Here is a 19,922-nt window from a genome sequence, read left to right on the forward strand (position 1 = left end):
AGACAATACCTTAAGTGGAACAGAATTATTCTTAAAAGACAGTATTCAGAAAACAGCATTAAGACAAGATATTTAAAGGAGATTTATGAACCAAACAGCACTGGGCCACAGGCTAAGAGTCCAGCAGCTGTGGGGCAAACTGATGTTGCAGAACAAAATTTTCCTCTTTTACTGTGTTCCAGCACTAATTTATAGGGCTGTAGTCCATCCACTAAGCAGAAAACAATGAGGCATAAGAGAAGACCAAAAAGCAGCTGTAGCAGTCACACAGATTCTCTTGAACCTGAACTGGCTGTACAAAGTAGTGAAAGGGCTGGTCCCTTTTCTTTTTATGTAGCAGCTGGTGATTCTGACTCTTTGTGCTGCATACTGGTGCTACTTTAGGAGATGGGGACTTCCATCCCAACATTTCAGGTACCTATCCCAAGCCCATAAGCATGCATTTGAAATAAATAACCAGTATATTCCTCAAAATTAAGTGGAAAAAACAAAGAGTTTTATAACAATATTTTAGGAACACTTAAAACCAGAAGCATTATCTACAAAGTTATCGTTTGCAAAGGATCTCAAGGAATGTTTACCAAAGTTTCATGAATAAAACCAAGGCCCTTTCTTAGCTGTAGCTATTTGGCAGATGCTAATACAACAGTAATATCCATGCTTAACATTACAAAGAATATTACAGATATGGATCAAGTCAGCCAGGAATCTCCAACAACAGAGATGGTCTACTGAAGGCAGAACTAAGGCAAAGCAAGACATGAGATTTAAGAATCTGAAATCTTTTAGCATTTCTCCAGAAAAGTGAATCAGGGGAACCAAAGTCACATTTCATTTACGTAAGATCTACATTTAAGAGAGTCCTATCCGTAGAAGGCTAGAAGTGGTTTGGTTAGACTATTTCAAAAGGCATAGAAGCAGAACACAATCTTCTCTTATTTGATTGCTTTTAATCTTAAGATCAGTTAAAAGCATCTCTGGTTGAAAAAAAAAAAAAAAAAAAGAATCCCAAACATATTGCATATGTGCATCTCAAAGGTTTGACACAGTTTCTGCTATTTAGTACTCAATACCACACAGTGAGCACAGTCCTCTCAGAGTATTACTATACCTACAACTGCATCTATCAGCTAGGGTTGTTGTTTTTTTCATATATACATATATTATTTATAGTCAACTTTCAGGTAAGTAGTTCCAAAAAATAAGTTAAATGAAAAATTAAAAACAATTTTTCTGTTAAGACCAAAAGCAAACAACACTTACAACTCATTTTCATTAAAACAACAGTAAACAATATGCATTTTTGCAGTATCACTAAGTCGGGAGAGGTGTAAAAAAAACCCCAAACCAACAACAACAACAACAGAAAAACCAAAACAAAAAAAAACACAAACCTGCTTTAACAAGGAACTAGTGTTCTGCCCTGCAAACATCTGTGTTTAATCTGTGTAGAGCTTGTAAACAAGATGTTAGGCCTTTAGAAGTAAAGGCAAAAATGCTTTCCTTTATTATGGTATTTAAAGGCTATCATTTAAGAGTTTGTTTTTTTTTAATAGCTTGTCATTTATATAATAAAAACAAGTATTTGTACAAAGATGCAGTTTCTTTTTAAAAAAGCAGATCAGTTGAGTGCTTTATACTTTAATATATAAACCAAAACATATGAAAGCTATAAAAACATTAATGTGTGCCATGTATTAAACATGTAGCCTTGTATTTTAATGCTTACATGTGGAGATTAAAAAAATTACCACAATGGAAATTTTACTTTCAATTATCATAAACAGACCAAAATACAGAGTAAAAACACGTCATTTCTGAGACTCAACAATTAGCATGACTTACTCTCTCAAACATCAGCTGGGCTCAAGTTGTACACTGTAAGCATAAGCTAACATTCTACCAATGAAAGCATTACAAAATGCATTAAGAGAAAATACTGACAGTAAATGAATATCTCAGTCTATTCTTTTACTTAGTAATTTTTCCTTTAAAAGGCAGTTTGAATTGGTTTTACAAGGTTTGGGGTTTTTGCTGTTCTGCTATCAAAGGTCTTCTTTAATCCTGTCCTGTGAACAATTCAGTCATATTACATCAAAACAAAAAGACAAATAATAACAGACTAGCTACTTTTAATCTTTTAATAATCTTAATTCCCCAATGCTGTTCTTCCACTCTGCACAGGGAAATTGTTTTATTTGGCACATTACGGATAAAAAAGTCAAAAAAATCAACTGAATTTTACAAACCTCCAACTGAACATCATTGTTCCAAGTTCGTTGTTCATCAATGTAATGGCAAAATTAAAAACAAAAAAAAAAAAAAAACCACACACACAACATAGGGAAAGGTCCTCCAATGATCAATATCATCAGGGCCTTGTAGCAGAAACAATATACATATATCAATGTTCAAACCAGAATCGGATTGCTAGGAATCTTATCTCAAGTCCTGTTGTGCTCTTACTTACAGTGTGTAAATCCTCACTAAATGGCAAGGAGGCTTTGATGAACACATTTCACACTGTACAGTTTTCTCTTAATCTCAAGTTTTAATGCAGATACTTAAATATCTGTGAAGTCCTGTAAACTCTGGCTGCTCCCCAGGCAGCACAGTTTCAGTTCAAGTAGTGTCTCACACTGTGGTATCTCCAAAGTCCTTGTTCCAGCGAATGTACGCTTCCAGGGTCTGAGGGCTCAAACTGCGCTTGATCTTCTTCAAAGATTCTGTGAAATCTGACAGCTTGATATTTCTCATCTAAACAGGAAATCAAAGACATCAGGGTCACAGGTGGTTTATGTGCTTCACTTTATTCAGGAAGTACTTGAGGATTCACTTTTAACAAAGCACATTCTATGAGGGCTGCATCTTGATGTAAGAACAAATTTTTTTTATAGTGAGAGCAGCCATTCACCACAACAACCCCTCAGAAATGTGGTAGGGTCTCCATTGCTGGAGGTTTTGAAGATATGACTGGGCAGGGTGCTAAATAATCTCATCTAACTTCTCTTTCCCACAAAAGGATGGACCAGGTGATCTTTCAAGGTCCCTTCCAAACCAGGGTATTCTATTATTCTATGACCTGATGCAAGAGTCTTGTCATTTAAGACTACCAATATGTACCATTTCTAATAAACTAACACTTGCTAATACTAAGATTTGCTTTGTTACTTAATAGATCATTAGACTAGGTCATTACCTCCTGATTCAGTAGGTGGTGTGAGCTAATGCATACGAGGACATCACAAGAAAATAACACAGATGCTGTCATCCTCCTGCAACAAATCCTTCCAGCTTACAGCTTTAGCCACAACCTCAGGCTAAACACAAAGTACAACTGAGAAATTAAGCTTTGCTTCATTTCCCCCTGTGTAACCATGGTTTGCACACAGACCTGAACAGAAACTTTTGTAGATAGGACCAATTGCTTCCTTTTATTTATGTTTACAGTTGCAGTTTGTGGTCAGGAGCTTAATCTTTATCATGGTCCATGTGAATAAATGTAAGTATTATAAATATACATGCACAAATCTGTTTTAGGTTCTCCCTATATGTAAAAATGGGGTGGAGGGAGTAGAAGTAATTTCACGTAACACTTCTGGGAATGTTCTTGGGAAGTAACACTGTGAGAAAATAAAAGCCAGGCCTCTGACATCATCAGCTATGTAACAAATACTGCAGTTCAGTGAAGGAAAAGACAGGACAGTCAGCTGAAATGAAGAACAACAGACTTACTAACAGAAAAAGAGGTGCTCTGAAGCCTGAAAGCCAACAAAATACCCATTAAGAATTTTCTTTAATGAAGAAATTATTGAAAAGGATAATACTCCCAAAAGTTTTCCTATTTTGTATGATACTACACAGAAAAAAGGGGCCTTAAAAGCTTCTAGTGAGAAAACATTCTATTCGAAGGGGAAAATACAGCTGCTAGAACAGCTTACCTCACTGGCAGACATGTTCTTCACCTGTTCTGGTTTTAATTCTGTAAAAATAAAGATAGATGGGTGAATTTCATAAGAAAACATGCATCACTTCTGACAACTAAAACATGTTAGAAGCACTTTTATTTGGAAAAAAACCCCTGCAGCTAAAAATTTTACCTTTCAGCCTCAACACAATCTCCTGTACATAAAGGTACATGGTGTTTTTGTCTCCTTCTTCCCCATTTATCAGCTCCTCAACCAGGCTGCTCCCACACTCAGTTACTGCAGATGCAGCACAGAGAGGTAGCAGAATTATTCCATCTTCCTAAAGTATGGAAAACAGCACACTAGCCAACAAGCTACCTTCTCCCATATTATTCGTGGCATCCACAACCTCCCTACTGAATTTCAGGAGACAGAAGGTACAATCAACCAAGAACACTGAAATAAAATCAGGCAGGGCACATCAAAGTGCTTCTTGCCCTATGCTGCACTCATGTGATCTAAACATTCTTGTATCATTCATCTTTTTTTTTTTTTTTTTAACTTGCAATAATTCTCATGATATCAACATGTAACAGCAAACATTTTGCTACCAGGGTACAAGAAAAAGAAGCTAGGCAGGACTGGCAAGGATGGTATCACAAAACATTTTCAAAAATATAATATTTTATATGGAATACAGGAGCAAGTGAAAAATATGCTGCACAATACTACACAGTCTTTTCTTGAAATGGACTTGTGTCTGAAGTGAGTTGTCAGCAAAATAAAGCCTGCACACCTAAATGCATACATAATTAATTCCACCACTCTAAATAAATATATTCAAATTCTTAGGAGACATGATGTCTCTTATGAGAGCCATTTAATGCAGTCCTGTTTCCCAGTTACTATGCAGGATTGTTAAAGATGTGCTTTACAAATTCAACAGCTGAAACAAAGTGTTAAAAAAAAATTCATTACAACATCTGCTTTCAGGAGAGAGAGTAAACTGGTAAAAATGCATGCTACAGGATTTATAATAACACAAACACACTCACAAAACATGAACAGACCTCTTCCCATAAATAATTTAAGAGAGTTGGAATAATTTTTATTTACGCATAATAGGCCGGGTATTACAGAACACTTCTGCTCTGCCTGCTTTTAGTACCTTTCTGTCAAGTAGTCTTGATATGCCTACAATATGTCTACAAATAGAAAACTAACACCAAACCTTCACAATCTTTTCTACACAAAAATCCTACTACTGATCTCCACTAAACAAGACCAGTTCCCTTGGATGTGGCTACTGGACACATAACTAGCTAGTTAAACAGAACAAAGAGAGGAGGTGCTGGAAAAAAGTATTGACATTAAAACTGTGGGTTTTTCCTAGTTGGACACGTCAGAGAAAGAACAAATATAAGTAAAACTCTAGTTTGTTCACAGCTGTCATCTGGATCACAATTCAACATTTAAGAGTTAAAGATATAAAAAGCTATGCCATTCAAACTGTATCTAGAAAAACCCCCAAAAAATCCTTGTTTCAGTTTTCCTTCCTTTTGACTTGAAGAGATTTGACACATTTATAAAGACAAGTAATGCAATCAGCAATTGCTATGCAAGTAATAATTTAGCTACAACAGAACTGACGACAGCCTCAGAAAGACACTACTTAAAAACCCTACAATTCAGTGAGAAACACTTCACACTGCTTTTCTCTTATGACACAAAAAACTTCTGTTTCACATGGTGAGATGCTGAAGGGTTTTGTGTAAGTAAATCTTATAAAGATGCTATTATGAGGAACAGACTAAAACCCAATGTAAAAAGTTACATTTCAGAGGTTTGAGAATTATAAAAATGTAAGAAAATGCATCTCCAACATCAAAACCTCAATAAAAATCTCTGCAGCTTACCTCGAATGGGGCCTAGGGCTGCATCCTTTGCTAATGCTGTTAGGTCACTTCCAGAGTATCCATCTGTCATTCTTTGCCAAAGGAAAAAGTAGGGTCAAGGAGGATGGAAAAAAAACAAAAATCCTGCTTCAAACCACATCAATTTAATTGCATATAATCAAAATGTTACTTAATCAGGAGAAGTATTACTTTGATGTTATTTTGCAAGTTTAATAAATCAGAAGTACATTCACTATAAATGATCTATATTTCACTATAAGTGATCTCTCACAGATTAAATCTGAAGTACAGATATTCAAGTTACAAATAACATTCTGGAAAAAAAAAGGTAGCAACTAGGATTTGTAGATGAAAAGTGATCCCAAGCACATTTACTATATCTCTTAGGAGAATTCTGTACCAGTAGTTTATCAACATTCATCAATTACCATAAAACCAAAACCTCAACTGTCCTGTGTTCTTTCAATCCAATCAGCAAAATGAGAGAAACCAATACCACATGTTTAATATGATACAAAGTGAACTGAAAGGAAGGTAAATTCTGCTACCCAATAGGATGGGTTTGTTTGTTTTATAAACCTGGCAGATCATCCAAATCCTCAGAACTACATACTAAGGAGTAAAAAAAAAAAATTCAAACCCAGGAGCCGAACTCTGTGGAAGCTGTTCCAGAATTTGACTTAATATCCAAATTAACCAATTAAACACTTCAGAGAATAAAGACCTCCACTAAACCAGGAAGCCACCAATACAAAATGCCAACATAAGTGAAAATCAGTAGTACAGGTTACCTAAAAAAGTTTAAAAATGAAAACATCACCCTTATAGAGCAGTAGCTGGCTGCAGCAACAAGAGCTTAGTCTTCTGGAGATCATAAAGTCTATTACAGTTTATAGAAGTTGCAGAGGAGCAAAGGAACTCAGAACCATAATGGAGGTTAAATACTTCTCTCAAAACAAATAAAGATGAAAAAAGAGGCAGGCAGGTTGCTCAACTTGCACATTTTCTCTAAATCCTTTAAAGAAGGTGTACTCAAGCTGCATTTGTGATTTGGTTCTTATATCTGCAGTTAGAATACAGGACTCCATTTTTCCTGCAGTTAGCTACTACTGCAGCCTACATGTGGCTTGACCTTCAAGCACAGAGGGAATATATTCTGTTTGATTACATATCAACTTCTGCAACATTACTAAGAGGCTGAGAAATGCTACATCCAGGACTGTACTAACCTCTGATGTACTAACACAAAGAGAAACAGACTGAAGTACATCCACCTGCCTATCTTTGCTATCTCATGGTCTGTTTTCACTCCTTCCTGCCCTACCTGCTTTTTAGTCTAACCTCCTTCACACCCATTATTAGATTTAGGTGACTAACAGCAGTATTGTGTCAATCTCAATGATGAAAAACATGAAACAACTCAGCTTCATAACAGGAGTGAAAAATTAACCCACATTTTCCCAATCAAATTGGAAAGTGAAAAGAACCAGTGCTTGCTCTGCTATGTTGGTAATACGTTCAACAAGCCTAGTGAAGCATCAGGAAAGAGAACTTGCCTTTTATTTGAAATGAATGCCAAGTGCAAAACTGGTGTTATCTTTTTGCATCAGGGAGGAGAGCTGGACTCCTTGGGGGACAGGGTGGAAAGAAGCATCCTCCTCCCTCCTCCTCAAAAGAAAGAGCTGATGGGCATGTTTCAACAACAGAAACCTGACTGGGTGTATCCTGCATATGTATATATAGAAACACTTTCATACAGCCCGACAGGGAACCATCTTCCCCAAATGCACATAATTCATGTTGTCACTCTCAGATGATTTACATTAGTTATATTTTAAATTAATTAAATAGTCTGAATGAATGCAGTAGAGGCACATATTTATTTAGTATGGTTACAAAATACTTACCTAGCTAGTTGAGCCAACTCTTTTTGGGTTAATGGACTTCCTTGCTTGCTTAGAAGATTTTTTAGCAAAATCAATCTTGTCTGTAAAGAAGATAAAATTATCAGATGTAAAACTCGTTTTCACGGAACACTTAAAATTGTGTTGCAAGAACAGAACTATGCTTTTGTCAGTTTTGCTTTTGTGCTTCACCAGTTTAAACTTGCCTATAGTGCTTGTGCAATTAGACTGTACAGTATCATCTCTTCAGGAGCAGAGATAAGGACTGTGTAAAAACAAGATCAAAACCCTAACTATTAATATCAAAAGTAAGTCATTAGAATCTTCATCAGAAGTCCTGATCTCGTGTTGAACTGAAAAACATTACGAAAATTACTTTTATCTTTTGCAATAAAACACTCTCCTTCAGCCAAACAAACACAGTCCTGTAAGTCCTACTTCAGATTTGCCTATGTCTGCCAGTCTGTAAGCAACACCTCACAGAAATACTGAGTAGCTATCACTAGATTTGCTACTAGTATGAATGACAGAAAAGGCAAAAACTTAAAATAGTTCCCAGAATTAATACACATTGTATATGATCAAGGTGAGCCAGAAGTTAGGTCATGGAATTGTAATCATCCACAAGGGCAATTTAAGAATTGTCTGTAAGTGTCTTAAAAATATGAGTGAAAAACAATACTTACTTCCTCGTTTGGTAAGGACACATATACCCGTTTGGTGAATCGTCTGAAAAAACCCAAACATATATACATTGTTCACACTATTCTACAATTATTTAGCACATACAAATCTAACATTTGGTTAGGCTAAGTGACAAAACTTCACTTCCATCATCAAATTCTATGAAGCAGAACTGGAGATTTTGAAAAAAAAAAACAAACCAACAACCAAACAAAAAATATGCACAAGCCACTGGTGCCACCTTACTCTTATTTGAATTTGTAAGACTCCTCCCAGAGGGGAAACACTCTAAAGGCAGAAATATCACTGAACACCAGCAATTAAATGAAGCATCTCAATTTTTTCACAAAAATGTATTTGGAATAATTTCTTCAGACAGTGCTGACATATCTATTTTTCTCAATCAAGAATGAAAAGAGAATAAAGTATGAGTACTTGTAACAAAAGTCCTAAAGCAAATCTACAGCAAGATCTGTAATTGCATGGGATGTGAGAAGAAAATATTTACAGAGAAGAAATGCTGGATTTCTGGTCAATCTGCAATAGTGATCAAATTTTCTCCTTTATTCTGCCATTTAAGATCCAAATAACAAAAAAGCAAATTATTAAATTTATGAAATTAAAAAACACTGACTTGATCTCAACAGGTATTACTATTTCAGACAATTCCAAGACCATCATGATTGTGCAGATGCATCTCAAAAGAAAAGCGTAAAGCTCTACTTTGAGAGGTTAAATAATTTAGCCTTGCTGAACAGCTTTTACTTATTACAAAACTTGGCACCAGGACACTAGGCAAAACCTGTTCTTCATACTGAATATCATCTTACTGTATACTCAGAAAAAGAGACGTTTTGATACCTGAGAACAGCATCATCAAGCTCCTGAGGCCTGTTTGTTGCTCCCATCACAAGTATTCTGTCCTCTCCAGAAGACTGCACCTATATAATGCAGGAAGGCAAGACAGCTTTCAGTTTACACAGTCTACATTTCAATTAAGCAGAAATACAAAAAGACCAGTTAGAAACTTGCCATGTATTCAGCACACTGACAAGATCTTAATATATATATGTTTCGGGGTTTTTTCCATTAAGGTCGGTTTAAAATATTCCTCATATATATGTAAAGTCAAACCAGGAAAAGGTAGGAAAAAAAAATCAACAAAAGATGTCTTTCTGGAAAAAACTGAGACTTTCTGCTGTTCTGGGGTTTTAACACCAAACACTGTTTTGAAGCCTATAGGATGAGAATCAAAACTTTAAACTAAAGTATAGCCAGAACTACAAAATCAGAGCAGAGATCCATCTAACACAGGCCTCACACAAATCCAGTAATCAAAACAGGCTATAAAATAATCATAATAGCAGAAAGAGACAGCAATTTCCTTCCCAATTCACTCATTTTATACCCAAGAATACAGAGACTTAGAGCTTCCAAACTTCAGAGAAACACTGGGCTATCCAAGACATTATTATTTGCTTACTATTCAAGTCTTCATAGATGTAGGTTCACTGCTACCATACCATGTTAAAAAGGTTCCTCAAAAATGCTGTATGACATAGCTACACCTTAAATATTGTCAGCAAACTTGTGTGTAATAATTTCTGCATATCACAGTTACATTGCATTATTTGTCCTGATTCATCCATTTCGGAGTTTTTCCCAACCTTGCTGTCCCTCCATGTCCTTATCTGCTCCTCCTGTACCTCATTACTGTTGCTTCACCACTGTAGCAATATTCCATTGTGCTAATGGAACAAAAACTAAAATTATTCAATACAAGAACAGTGCTGTGACAGAAAAATATTCTGATACTCATTTGTGTGTGTGTTCCACTATGAAATCCAGTTCCTCTTCCTGAGTACTGTATTCATGCTGTTAAATACTTCTTACTGGATTCTGTCTTCCCCAGCTCATGATGCCAAGAAAAAAGTTATAGTTCAATAAAAGGTGTACTGGGATGTATTAGAGCTGTGTATACATGGGGTACCTTTATATATATATATATATATATAATCTGAACTAGCCCCTTTGAAATCCTCATCCCTCAAGTCCCACCCCTTGACAGTGCATGCTTGTGACACATATTCCTTTGAAACCAAAAAATATTTAAAAGCCATTTAATTTTGTTTTGCTTTGCCAGAATAAAGAGAAGTTACTCATCAAGCTATGTAACTGCAAACATGGATGCAACTCTCTGTGACCCTCAAATGTCCCTCCTGCCCTGTAAGAACAGTTGTCCTCACAGCTCCTTTACTACTGCCATCTGTTATCCTTGCTTCTCTGTCCATAATCTTCCAACACATTATTACAGCTCATCTCCAGATCACTACTTTTCAGTCCAGACTGTATCTCCCAGATACCACAGTAAGCAGGCAGAAAATTGAGAACAACCAAAAAAAGCTGTTTGCCAATTATGGTGAGATGGGAGGCAGGCTGTGCTAAGCCCCAGCAGCCAAACCCTTTGCAATTCACCTGTAGGTTGTACTGGCACCCACTACATTAGCCAATTTAGCTAAATCAAACAATAACAAGACTAAATACTTACACCATCAAATTCTATTAAAAATTCTGTTTTTAGACGCCTGCTAGCATCGTGTTCACCTTCTCTTCTTTCACACAAAAGGCTATCAACTTCATCTAAAAAACAAAGAAATACATCTTAATTATGCATACATCAAAGTCTTTGCATTTGCCTAAGCTCCTTTGCTAATATAGGGCTCCATTAAGAAAGACCACATCTTTATTCTTAAGGAAACTGACAGATCTTAGGAAAGTTTAAAAACTTGTGTGATGTGTTAGCCTTTGAATATGTAATGTCAAGCACAGATGAGAGGGGGGGAAAATAATAATAATAATAAAAAAATCTTTCTGGTGATAAACTGCTACTCAGGACAAGCAAAACACTTTTTCATGTTTGAAGTTTAATGGACTTACTCCATAAAGGCAGCACAGTATTTTTCTTTTTTGAGAGCATCTCTTCCCACTATTACCACCAACTAAATAATATAAAAGTAATGTGACATGCTTTATATGAACTACTGACTGGCCAGCAGTTCATACCTGAGACAGCTGTCCTGAGAGTACCCAACTATTCCAATAGTTCATTACTTACTAACCCTTAGTAAGTAAGATTATTTCAGAAAGTAAATAAAAGTTAGTATCTAAGGTCTTACCAATAAAAATTATAGAAGGTTGAAGTTCTCTGGCTACTGCAAATAGGGCACGCACCAGTTTCTCTCCTTCGCCCACCTAAAATAACAATAAACTAGTTTTGTAGGAGATTAAAAATGTTTACTACAAGACAGCTAACAGAAGGACCTACAGAAAATCTTGCTGGTAACCAACCAGCACTCAGTCCATTTATACATATTCAGATTATCACTGGTTCTGTACATACATTATTTTTTACATCTTAAAAAATCACTACAACTTCTCCTATGATCACAACTGAGTTAACTGTCAAGAGATTTTGGTGCCTAAATTACCAGAGTGAAAGAGAGCTGGGACCCAACTAATTAACTTTTTAAAGATTAAAAACCCACAAACACCTGTCTGCATTACTGCCAGTGCCACTGCTGAGCTGGAAAAACCTTTGACATTGATTTACCGCAAGCAAAAAACAAATATTTTAACTTCACAAGTCACTTTTAAAAAACTATGTTCACTATAAGCAAACACTAAGGACTCATCAGAAACCTCTAGCTTTCTTAAGCCCCAATTAAAGCATGGGTGTTTTCAAATCAATGTAATTTACAGCCACTACTTACATATTTTGAAGTCAGGCTCGCTGCGCTGATATTAAAGAAAGTAGCATTTGATTCTGCAGCCACTGCTTTGGCCTAGGAAAGAGGGGATAAACAAAGGTACTTTTAAAAACTATCATAAAGAAGATAGTTCTCTTCATCTGTAGTGACCACTCATATCCTGATGGACAGTTTTGAAAATCCCTATTTCTTCAAAGGGAGCACCTTGTAAATGGCACAGAAAACTTCTGTCCAGGCCACTTACAAATGAGAATGGCTATGCAGTCAAATCAATAGAGAAATTTCCAGACTCCCATAGACTCCTCTGATCCCATTAGCTCCACAGCCAACTACAACTTGCTTTCAGAAGAGTAAAAGTCTCCATTTCCTTTCAATTTATCCTGAATAGATATCTAAGCCAGTTTTAACTAATTTAGGGAAGTAGTTTAAGGCATCAAAATGGATTTGGATCAAATAAAAATGAGTGCTTTTTCCCCTGCTTTATCTATGCAAAAGCTGTTTTTAGAGGAAAGCTAGGGTAAATAATCAGTTGGAATGTTCATTCACACTACTCTCTTTACCAGTCTCACCATATTCAAGAAATTATGATTCCATGCTTATAGAGTCTAATTTTAGTGATTAGCAATTATATTCCAGCATGTCAAACAGGACAGATGAGCCTACATGAGCTGCTCTACATTGCCTCTCCTGCACTTGAGAGCTGCTCCAGCTCCAGTGTCAGCAGAGAGCGTGCAGCTGCAGCCAGCCCATGTGACCAGGGGGATGTGCCCGGCTCAGCTGCATTGGGACACTCGGTCAGGGCTCCCTGCCTGCTGCACAGCCACGGCACTCCAGCTCCCCGCATCTACCAGGCTGACAAAAAAGCTGTGGCTAGGCAGTTATACTGCCCTTACACTCTGCACAGCAGGGTGCCAGTGAGACAATCCCTTCTTTTGCTACTGTGCTCCCTCCCCATTTCCAAAATATATGTTTCAGTGGAGAGCAGAAAATTTCTGGTTAATCACTGCTGTACAAAACAATTAATCCACTTCCTTTTGGTCCCTCTGAAAATGAAACTTGGACTTGCTGGTTTAACTACTTGTCATAAAGAAAATAATTAAAGATAGAACAGTTTAGCAATTCCCTCCATAAAATCCAGGGTTAAGAACAATTTTGCATTTTTATACATAAAATGACACCATAATACATATTCTGTAGGAATGCACAGTTTACTAGTCCAAGCCCCAAACTGAAAGCCACCCCTTGTGATTACATTTTAAGCCCACCAACTCATGCATGAAGTAATTTTCTCACCAACATTGTCTTCCCATTTCCTGGTGGGCCAAATAGCAATAAACCACGTGCAGGAGCTCTCAGACCTGTAAATAACTGAAAAGGACATAATCCCAAATTATCATCAAAGACCTGAATAAAATGTTGCTTTACCTTTCTAAGAGCATGGTTTAAGACTGAGGACACTGGCTAGCACTGATAATAACAGTAGCAGTGAGTGCCACAACAGTACAGGCTTTGAGAGAACTACACTCTGTTAGTAACTTGACCTAATGCACACCACTATTGTTTCCCACACAGCAGCTAAATGATGTTCTAATTGTTCTGTGCCTGGATGCACTGTGAAAGCAGTTTAAAACACTTTCCACAAGACAGACTAGCCTATCAAGTTTAAAGCATCAATTCCAGTTAAAAATGGAATAATGCAGGTATACAGTAGGGAAGCTAAAGAAGTCTTCTTACTAACTCCATATGGAAGAACTCCTTCATCTTTCCTTATTAAATGAAACTTGAGAAGACAAGCTTTCAATGAAATTATTTACTTAGCAACCACCTACTCTCTCCATGCTACTGATGGTCATCTCCTCTCTCAGTTTGCACTAGATTCATCTTTTCTACTCTATAAAATTGCCCCCACCATGTGAAGCATCACAGGAACCAAGTCTACAAATTCTCACAGAACACATAACTTTTAGTTATTTCTCTTGCACCTTGTCTTCACCCCTTCCCTCAAAAGTTTCAGAGTTTCTCTTTTGGTCTCACACTCACCCCTCCCTTCCAGCTTCCAGTAATTCCAATAAACAAGCAAAAGCAATAGGAGGGTATCTCATATACACCCATGTGTAAACAGCACATGTGTCGGCAGGCACTTCTTTCCACAATATCCATGACAATAAATAGCTCCATTACCAGTGTTGCATTTCTGTCATGACTGACCAACATGTGTTTTCTCTATTATTTCATCATCCACAGCATTTTGTTTGTGCTTAACTCTGATCCCTAAAAGTAGTTACCCAGCTATTCACTGAGTGAACACTCCAGTGTTTCTGCTTTCCATGCTGCATACCACCATGTGCAATTTTTGTCTGACTTCTTTTGTTTGAAGTAATTCTTGGGGAGTTCCACCATTTTCACACAGCCCAGATCAAATCTGTAATTCTTCCTCACCTTGATCATCACCTACAGTTCAGCTGCACTGCCATTGATTACTGAGATACAGAAAGCTTTTCAAGTTTTTGTTTACAGACTAATTATACTGAACATGGTCTCAACTAACTGTTACCATTTCATTAGCATCTTACCACTGAAATGGTTACAGTCAATCTTTCCTGCTTATGTACCTCAATTTTTGCTCTCCTACAAAAATACCATTGGCTTGTTAAATAGGAATGTGAGTTCAGAACTCATTAAAACTGAACTAGTGGAAATTTACTAAGTATCCCCCCTACAGTTGCCATGTCCACTATGTTCACATACAAGGAATAAAACCAACCCTCTCTACTTTCAAGGAAAGGTTAAAAATTCATGGGATTCTCAGTATTTATTAAATCTCAACCTACACCAAGGTCAGGCCCATTGCTAACTACAGTAGTATAAGATAATCTTATTGAAGATACCACATTACTGGAAAAGCTGCTCCAAGCCTGCCATCTCCAAGTCCTTCCCACCCAGCTCACGGTACTGGTGTCACTGTACAACACATGTGACCTACTATTGCACTGTAGTAACAGAGATGCTGTAATGACATCTTCCTTCTGCATAACAACCTCTGAGCACACACATTTGTTGCCAAAGTTTTGTTCTCCTTACAGCTCCTATTTCTGTGATGCTCTGCCAGGTTTAGGGTTTCTTCCCTATGCTGCTTCAAAACTAGTAACTGCATTAAGGGGAAAACCACAGAGCACCTCCAGTCACCTGTCCATGTAACAAATGAGACCCACAAGCAAACAAGTACAAACAGCAATTTTTCTTCAATAATCACAGAATCATAAAGTAGGGCTGGGTTGGAAGGAACTTTGACAATCATCTGCTTTCAACTTCCCTGTCATGGGCAGGGACATTTTCCACTACACCACACTGCTCAATGCCCCTTCCAGTCTGGCTTTGGAAAACTCCAGGACGGGGTATCCACAACTTCTCTGGGCAACCTGTTCTAGTGTCTCATCATCCTCACTGTGAGTATTTTCTTCCTAATATCCAAATCTAAACCTACTCTCAGTTTGAAGCCATTTTCCATGGTTCTGTCACTATCTGCTCTTGCAAACAGCTCCTCACCAGCTTTTTTTAGGTCTCTTTCAGGTACTGAAATAATGTAATAAGGTCAGCCTGGAGCCCTCTCTTCTCCAAGCTTAACAACCCCAATTCTCAGCCTTTCCTTACAGGAGAGGTGCTCCAGCCCTCTGATCATCTAGGTGTTCCTCCTCTGGACTTGCTCCAACAGGTCCATGCCCTCCCTATGCTGGGACCCCAGAACTGGACACAGCACTCCAGGTGGGATCTCATGAGAGCACTGCAAGAAACCATTGCACACAATTTCCTCAAAAGTACTGCAGCTTTAGTAAGTTCAGCTTTATAAAATGACCAATGTAATTTGAAAATTCCAGTAGTATGTAGACTAGGCCTGAATCTAGGCAATCACAGTAGTTGAGGTACCATCTGTGATAAATAAAAGCCTAAATTATCAACTTACATCCAGCCAAGTAAAGAAGAAATCTGCCCTCAAATGTTACATATCTCAATGTATTTGTTCAGTACACTTCTTTGCATCCTCTCCATCTGTGAATAAACTATTCAGTGTGTAACCAACACCCTCACAGAGAGGATGACAACAATAACAATAACATTTTTCCAATCAGATAGTGTCATGACCTAATTTACCTATAAAAATCTCTCCCATGTCACCCTTCCAGTTGTGAGCTTTGTCCTTTACGTGGCCATAGAGGGCTGGGCACACAGCTATAGCTATCTGGAACAGTCAGTCTGACAAATGGTGAGAAGTTTTGTTTGCTTCTGTTGTTTGTTTGTTTTATGGGGTTGTGGGGGGTGTTGTGGGTTTTTGTTTGGTTTTTATAGAGGTTTGTGATTTGCTGATTTGATTTGGGCTTGGGTTTTTTGGGGGTTTCTTTTTTTTTTTTTTCTTGCTCTAGTCACTTTCTGCAACATTGATTAACCTAAGAAGACAAGGAATTACATGGTAGTATTTTAACACATAAACCCTATATTCTTCTTTTCCAAGATGACTAGCACCCCACAGCTACCCGTAGCAATCATAATCAGTAAAAACAGGATTCAAGAATCATCATTTAATGTGTGAAGCACAGCACATTTCTTTGATCCTGTCACATATTGATAACAATACCCAGTTACTTACCTCAGGTCTAAGTGAAGGAAGGATAACAATTTCTTGCAAAGCTTGTTTAGCCAGCTCCTGTCCTGCGATATCATCAAACTTGACAGCTGGCCCACTAACAAAGAAATGGAATACTAATTAGTCTAACAATGAGATTCTCTTTTTCTGCTGCAGCTGACTAATTTAATGCATTTGACTATTTATACAAAACCCTTTTGAGAAAATCTACAATTTATATTGTTAAGTATTTTAAAACATCCTTTTGCCAAAGTAACAATAAAAAAAGCCCATCGAAAAAATCATCAAAAAACCTCAACAAAGTAGAAGTACTAATTTCATTCCAAGTGAACCAGGACTGTACTGAATGCAAAACTGATTTACTGGATTGAAAAGCCTACTATTCTTCCTACTTACCTATCAACAACTTCATTTAGGATAAGATTAGCAAGATTGCTGTCCACATTTCTAAATATCTTTGTGTCTTTCTTTTTCCGAGGAGCAGTGGTAGGAGTAGAAGGCTTATTTGTTCTGCTATTTTTAGGAGCAGCCTGGAGAGTGGGGAGGAAAACAAAAAAAACCACCAAAATCTCCAGATTAATACTTTGGAAGTGTAATGTTAAACAAAATAAGAGCTACATTTCATTTGCTCCAGTAAAACATCGTGTTAACAAATACCCAATATTCTAATGTTGTATTTTGCTACAAAATCATACTATCATATTATTCAGCCACGAGTATATCTTAGACTCCAGTACTGAAGGGTCTTTGGTTTGAGGTTTTTTGTTAAATAATTCATTTATTTAACTACAGGATTTTCCCCCATCATACTCTGGAAATAAGCACCACAAATCATCTCACGTTCTCAATATCTATAAGCAAGAATTCCTACTTCTGTCATATTTTGTAACAAGCCACTTAACAGTCTTCATATTACATTATAGCAGCAATAATGTTTTAACAGAACAGTTATGTTCAGCCCATTCTGCTCTTTATTCTACTATACTGGGTAATAAGATGGAAGGGAAAAGATGGATCACAGAAATGCTGTATTTTTCTGTATTCTTACTCTAGATTTACTTCTGTGTTTCAGTCCCAGCCTAACCATAATTGGCTTTTCAATGGGGTTGCAAAACAGCCTGTGCATGCATGCAAGCTTTGTAAGAGAAGAACATGTAGGGGGAAAAAAATCTTGTAGTTCTGGAGTAAGAGGTTTTCCTTCCATCTTTTACATACTAGAGGTAACATTTATTTTTCTTCTAGGTAACTTTCATTCAGCTTCCTGTGCAATTTTAAAAACAAGTAGTATTTAGTTCTGTGATTATACTTAAAATTCTTTTGCCCATGCACCCACTTGACACCCTCCAATTTCTAAAGTCACCTCTGCAGCATACCTCAAGAGGCCTGGCTAAAAGTTGGGAGTTGGTTTTTCAAAAAAACTCTCTGCTGCTACAATACTGCAATTAAGCCATTAAATCCAAAGCTTCTTCTGGAATTTACATTTGATTTTTCAAGTGTATACTTTCGCAATAACCTCACTATACCTTGTGAGCTGAAGGTGTAGAGTTAGGTGCTGGTCTAGACACAGATGATGATACCCCACTGTAGCTGGGTGTTCTGTGGTGACCTGAAAGGCCTGTGGATCCGGTTTTTGCAACAGTCTTTGAACGAGGAAGGGAATTACTCGTGTGTGTTAAGGGGTCCTTCTTTTTTGGAACTGCTCCACTTTCTATAAAGAAAACCAGTGTCATAAGAACATTTGCAACAGTCATACATTTACCAAACTGCAACTAGAGGATAGAATTGTTGAAACATATAATACCACATTATAGAAGAATAAGGCACATTTCTAAAGAGTTTTAGTGTTTTTAAGGGGATATTGACTGCTGCTTTTACCTACAGTTAAAATTCTAATTTTTAGGAGCTCTCAGAATGTACCTTAGATAGGCATCCTAGAAAAGCCAGAGATAACTTAGTCCTGTTATCAAAGGAAGAACACAATCTGTTCCTTATGATGCTAAGTCTTCTGGCTTGCGTTCTGCTGTCTTCTTTCTCAAGAACTCTTAAAAACAACCAATACAATAACCCCCAAATTTCAAGCCTTTAAATTCAGAGTATTGATTCTTTAAGTGATGCTACCAGGCTAGTTAATTGCATGCCATCTAACATTACCTAGCACTTTGCAAACAGAAGCTTCACCAACGCATTTTAATCCGGAAAAATTATAGTAGCAATTATACTTGCAAGTGACTGTCAGGTGTTTTTTCTTTCAACTTGCTTTCACTTTAGGAATCTTGAGGTGTAAGTAAATTCTCAATGTAGCAGCTTATCTTCCTACATTAAAAATTAAGTCTTAAAATATATTTAAACATCACCAGACATGCCACTCATACTACTTATTCACCTTCATGATGAAGCTGAACATCTCAAATTAGGTGACAGATGAACTTGAAATATTGGCCTCAGGTCATCAAACTACAAAAAGCCATTTTGATCCAGAGTAAACAAAATAGTACTTAATGTCTACACTCTCCGTATGGAATACACGATAAAACAAAGTTCCTTGGCACAGAAATGTCAAATATAAAACATCAAATCAGAGATTAAGAGGTAAGAAGGTGATACAGCAAGCAGGTAGGTTGGTCAGGCTGGTTAAAGATTAGAGCATAGCTTTAGATTAGGGGTTTTTTTGTGGTGGGAATACACTACTGGAAACTGTCTAGTACAGTACTGTTGTCTGCAATGGAAACTATAAATACAATCTTATTTTATATCCTTTTAAAAGGATTAAGGAGTCTTTTGATTAGGTAAGAGAAATAGGGCATCAGAGGTAAGAAAACTCAAAATAGAGACAAGTGCCTTCACTGGGATTGTAGAAACTTGCAACTCAGTTTGACCTGCGAGTCTTAAGGAACAGGCCAAAGAACTCCAATTTTTAAGGAAATTAGTGACTCTATGAAAAATTTTTAACTTACAACATTGCAGTTCAATGACAAATACTCTAAGTAAAAAGCCTCATAATTTTAAATGTTGTGTTTAAAAACCGCAAAGAATACTTCAGTCAAACAGTATCATGGAAGCATCAATTAATTACTTCTATGTTGTCAGCCTCTTTAAACATATTA

General features: G+C 36.9%; 1 protein-coding gene across 4 annotated transcripts in view; it reads right to left on the reverse strand.

Moving 5' to 3' along the window:
* Window positions 1-1,621: 1,621 nt before the first annotated feature.
* SPAST (spastin) overlaps window positions 1,622-19,922 on the reverse strand; it is a 34,134-nt gene continuing 15,833 nt past the window's right edge. For all 4 annotated transcript variants that reach the window (XM_056486623.1, XM_056486621.1, XM_056486622.1 and 1 more), the window contains 13 exons: window positions 18,342-18,526; window positions 17,215-17,348; window positions 16,822-16,915; window positions 13,473-13,547; window positions 12,183-12,254; window positions 11,589-11,664; window positions 10,961-11,052; window positions 9,274-9,353; window positions 8,415-8,457; window positions 7,732-7,811; window positions 5,825-5,895; window positions 3,942-3,982; window positions 1,622-2,757 (listed from right to left, as the gene is read on the reverse strand). In XM_056486623.1, coding sequence (XP_056342598.1) covers window positions 2,635-2,757; window positions 3,942-3,982; window positions 5,825-5,895; window positions 7,732-7,811; window positions 8,415-8,457; window positions 9,274-9,353; window positions 10,961-11,052; window positions 11,589-11,664; window positions 12,183-12,254; window positions 13,473-13,547; window positions 16,822-16,915; window positions 17,215-17,348; window positions 18,342-18,526 — 1,166 coding nt within the window. In that variant the 3' untranslated portion in view covers window positions 1,622-2,634. The remainder of the gene's footprint in view (window positions 2,758-3,941; window positions 3,983-5,824; window positions 5,896-7,731; window positions 7,812-8,414; window positions 8,458-9,273; window positions 9,354-10,960; window positions 11,053-11,588; window positions 11,665-12,182; window positions 12,255-13,472; window positions 13,548-16,821; window positions 16,916-17,214; window positions 17,349-18,341; window positions 18,527-19,922) is intronic.

This window comes from Oenanthe melanoleuca, chromosome 3 (assembly GCF_029582105.1).
Source record: "Oenanthe melanoleuca isolate GR-GAL-2019-014 chromosome 3, OMel1.0, whole genome shotgun sequence".
Taxonomy (NCBI): Eukaryota; Metazoa; Chordata; class Aves; order Passeriformes; family Muscicapidae; genus Oenanthe; species Oenanthe melanoleuca.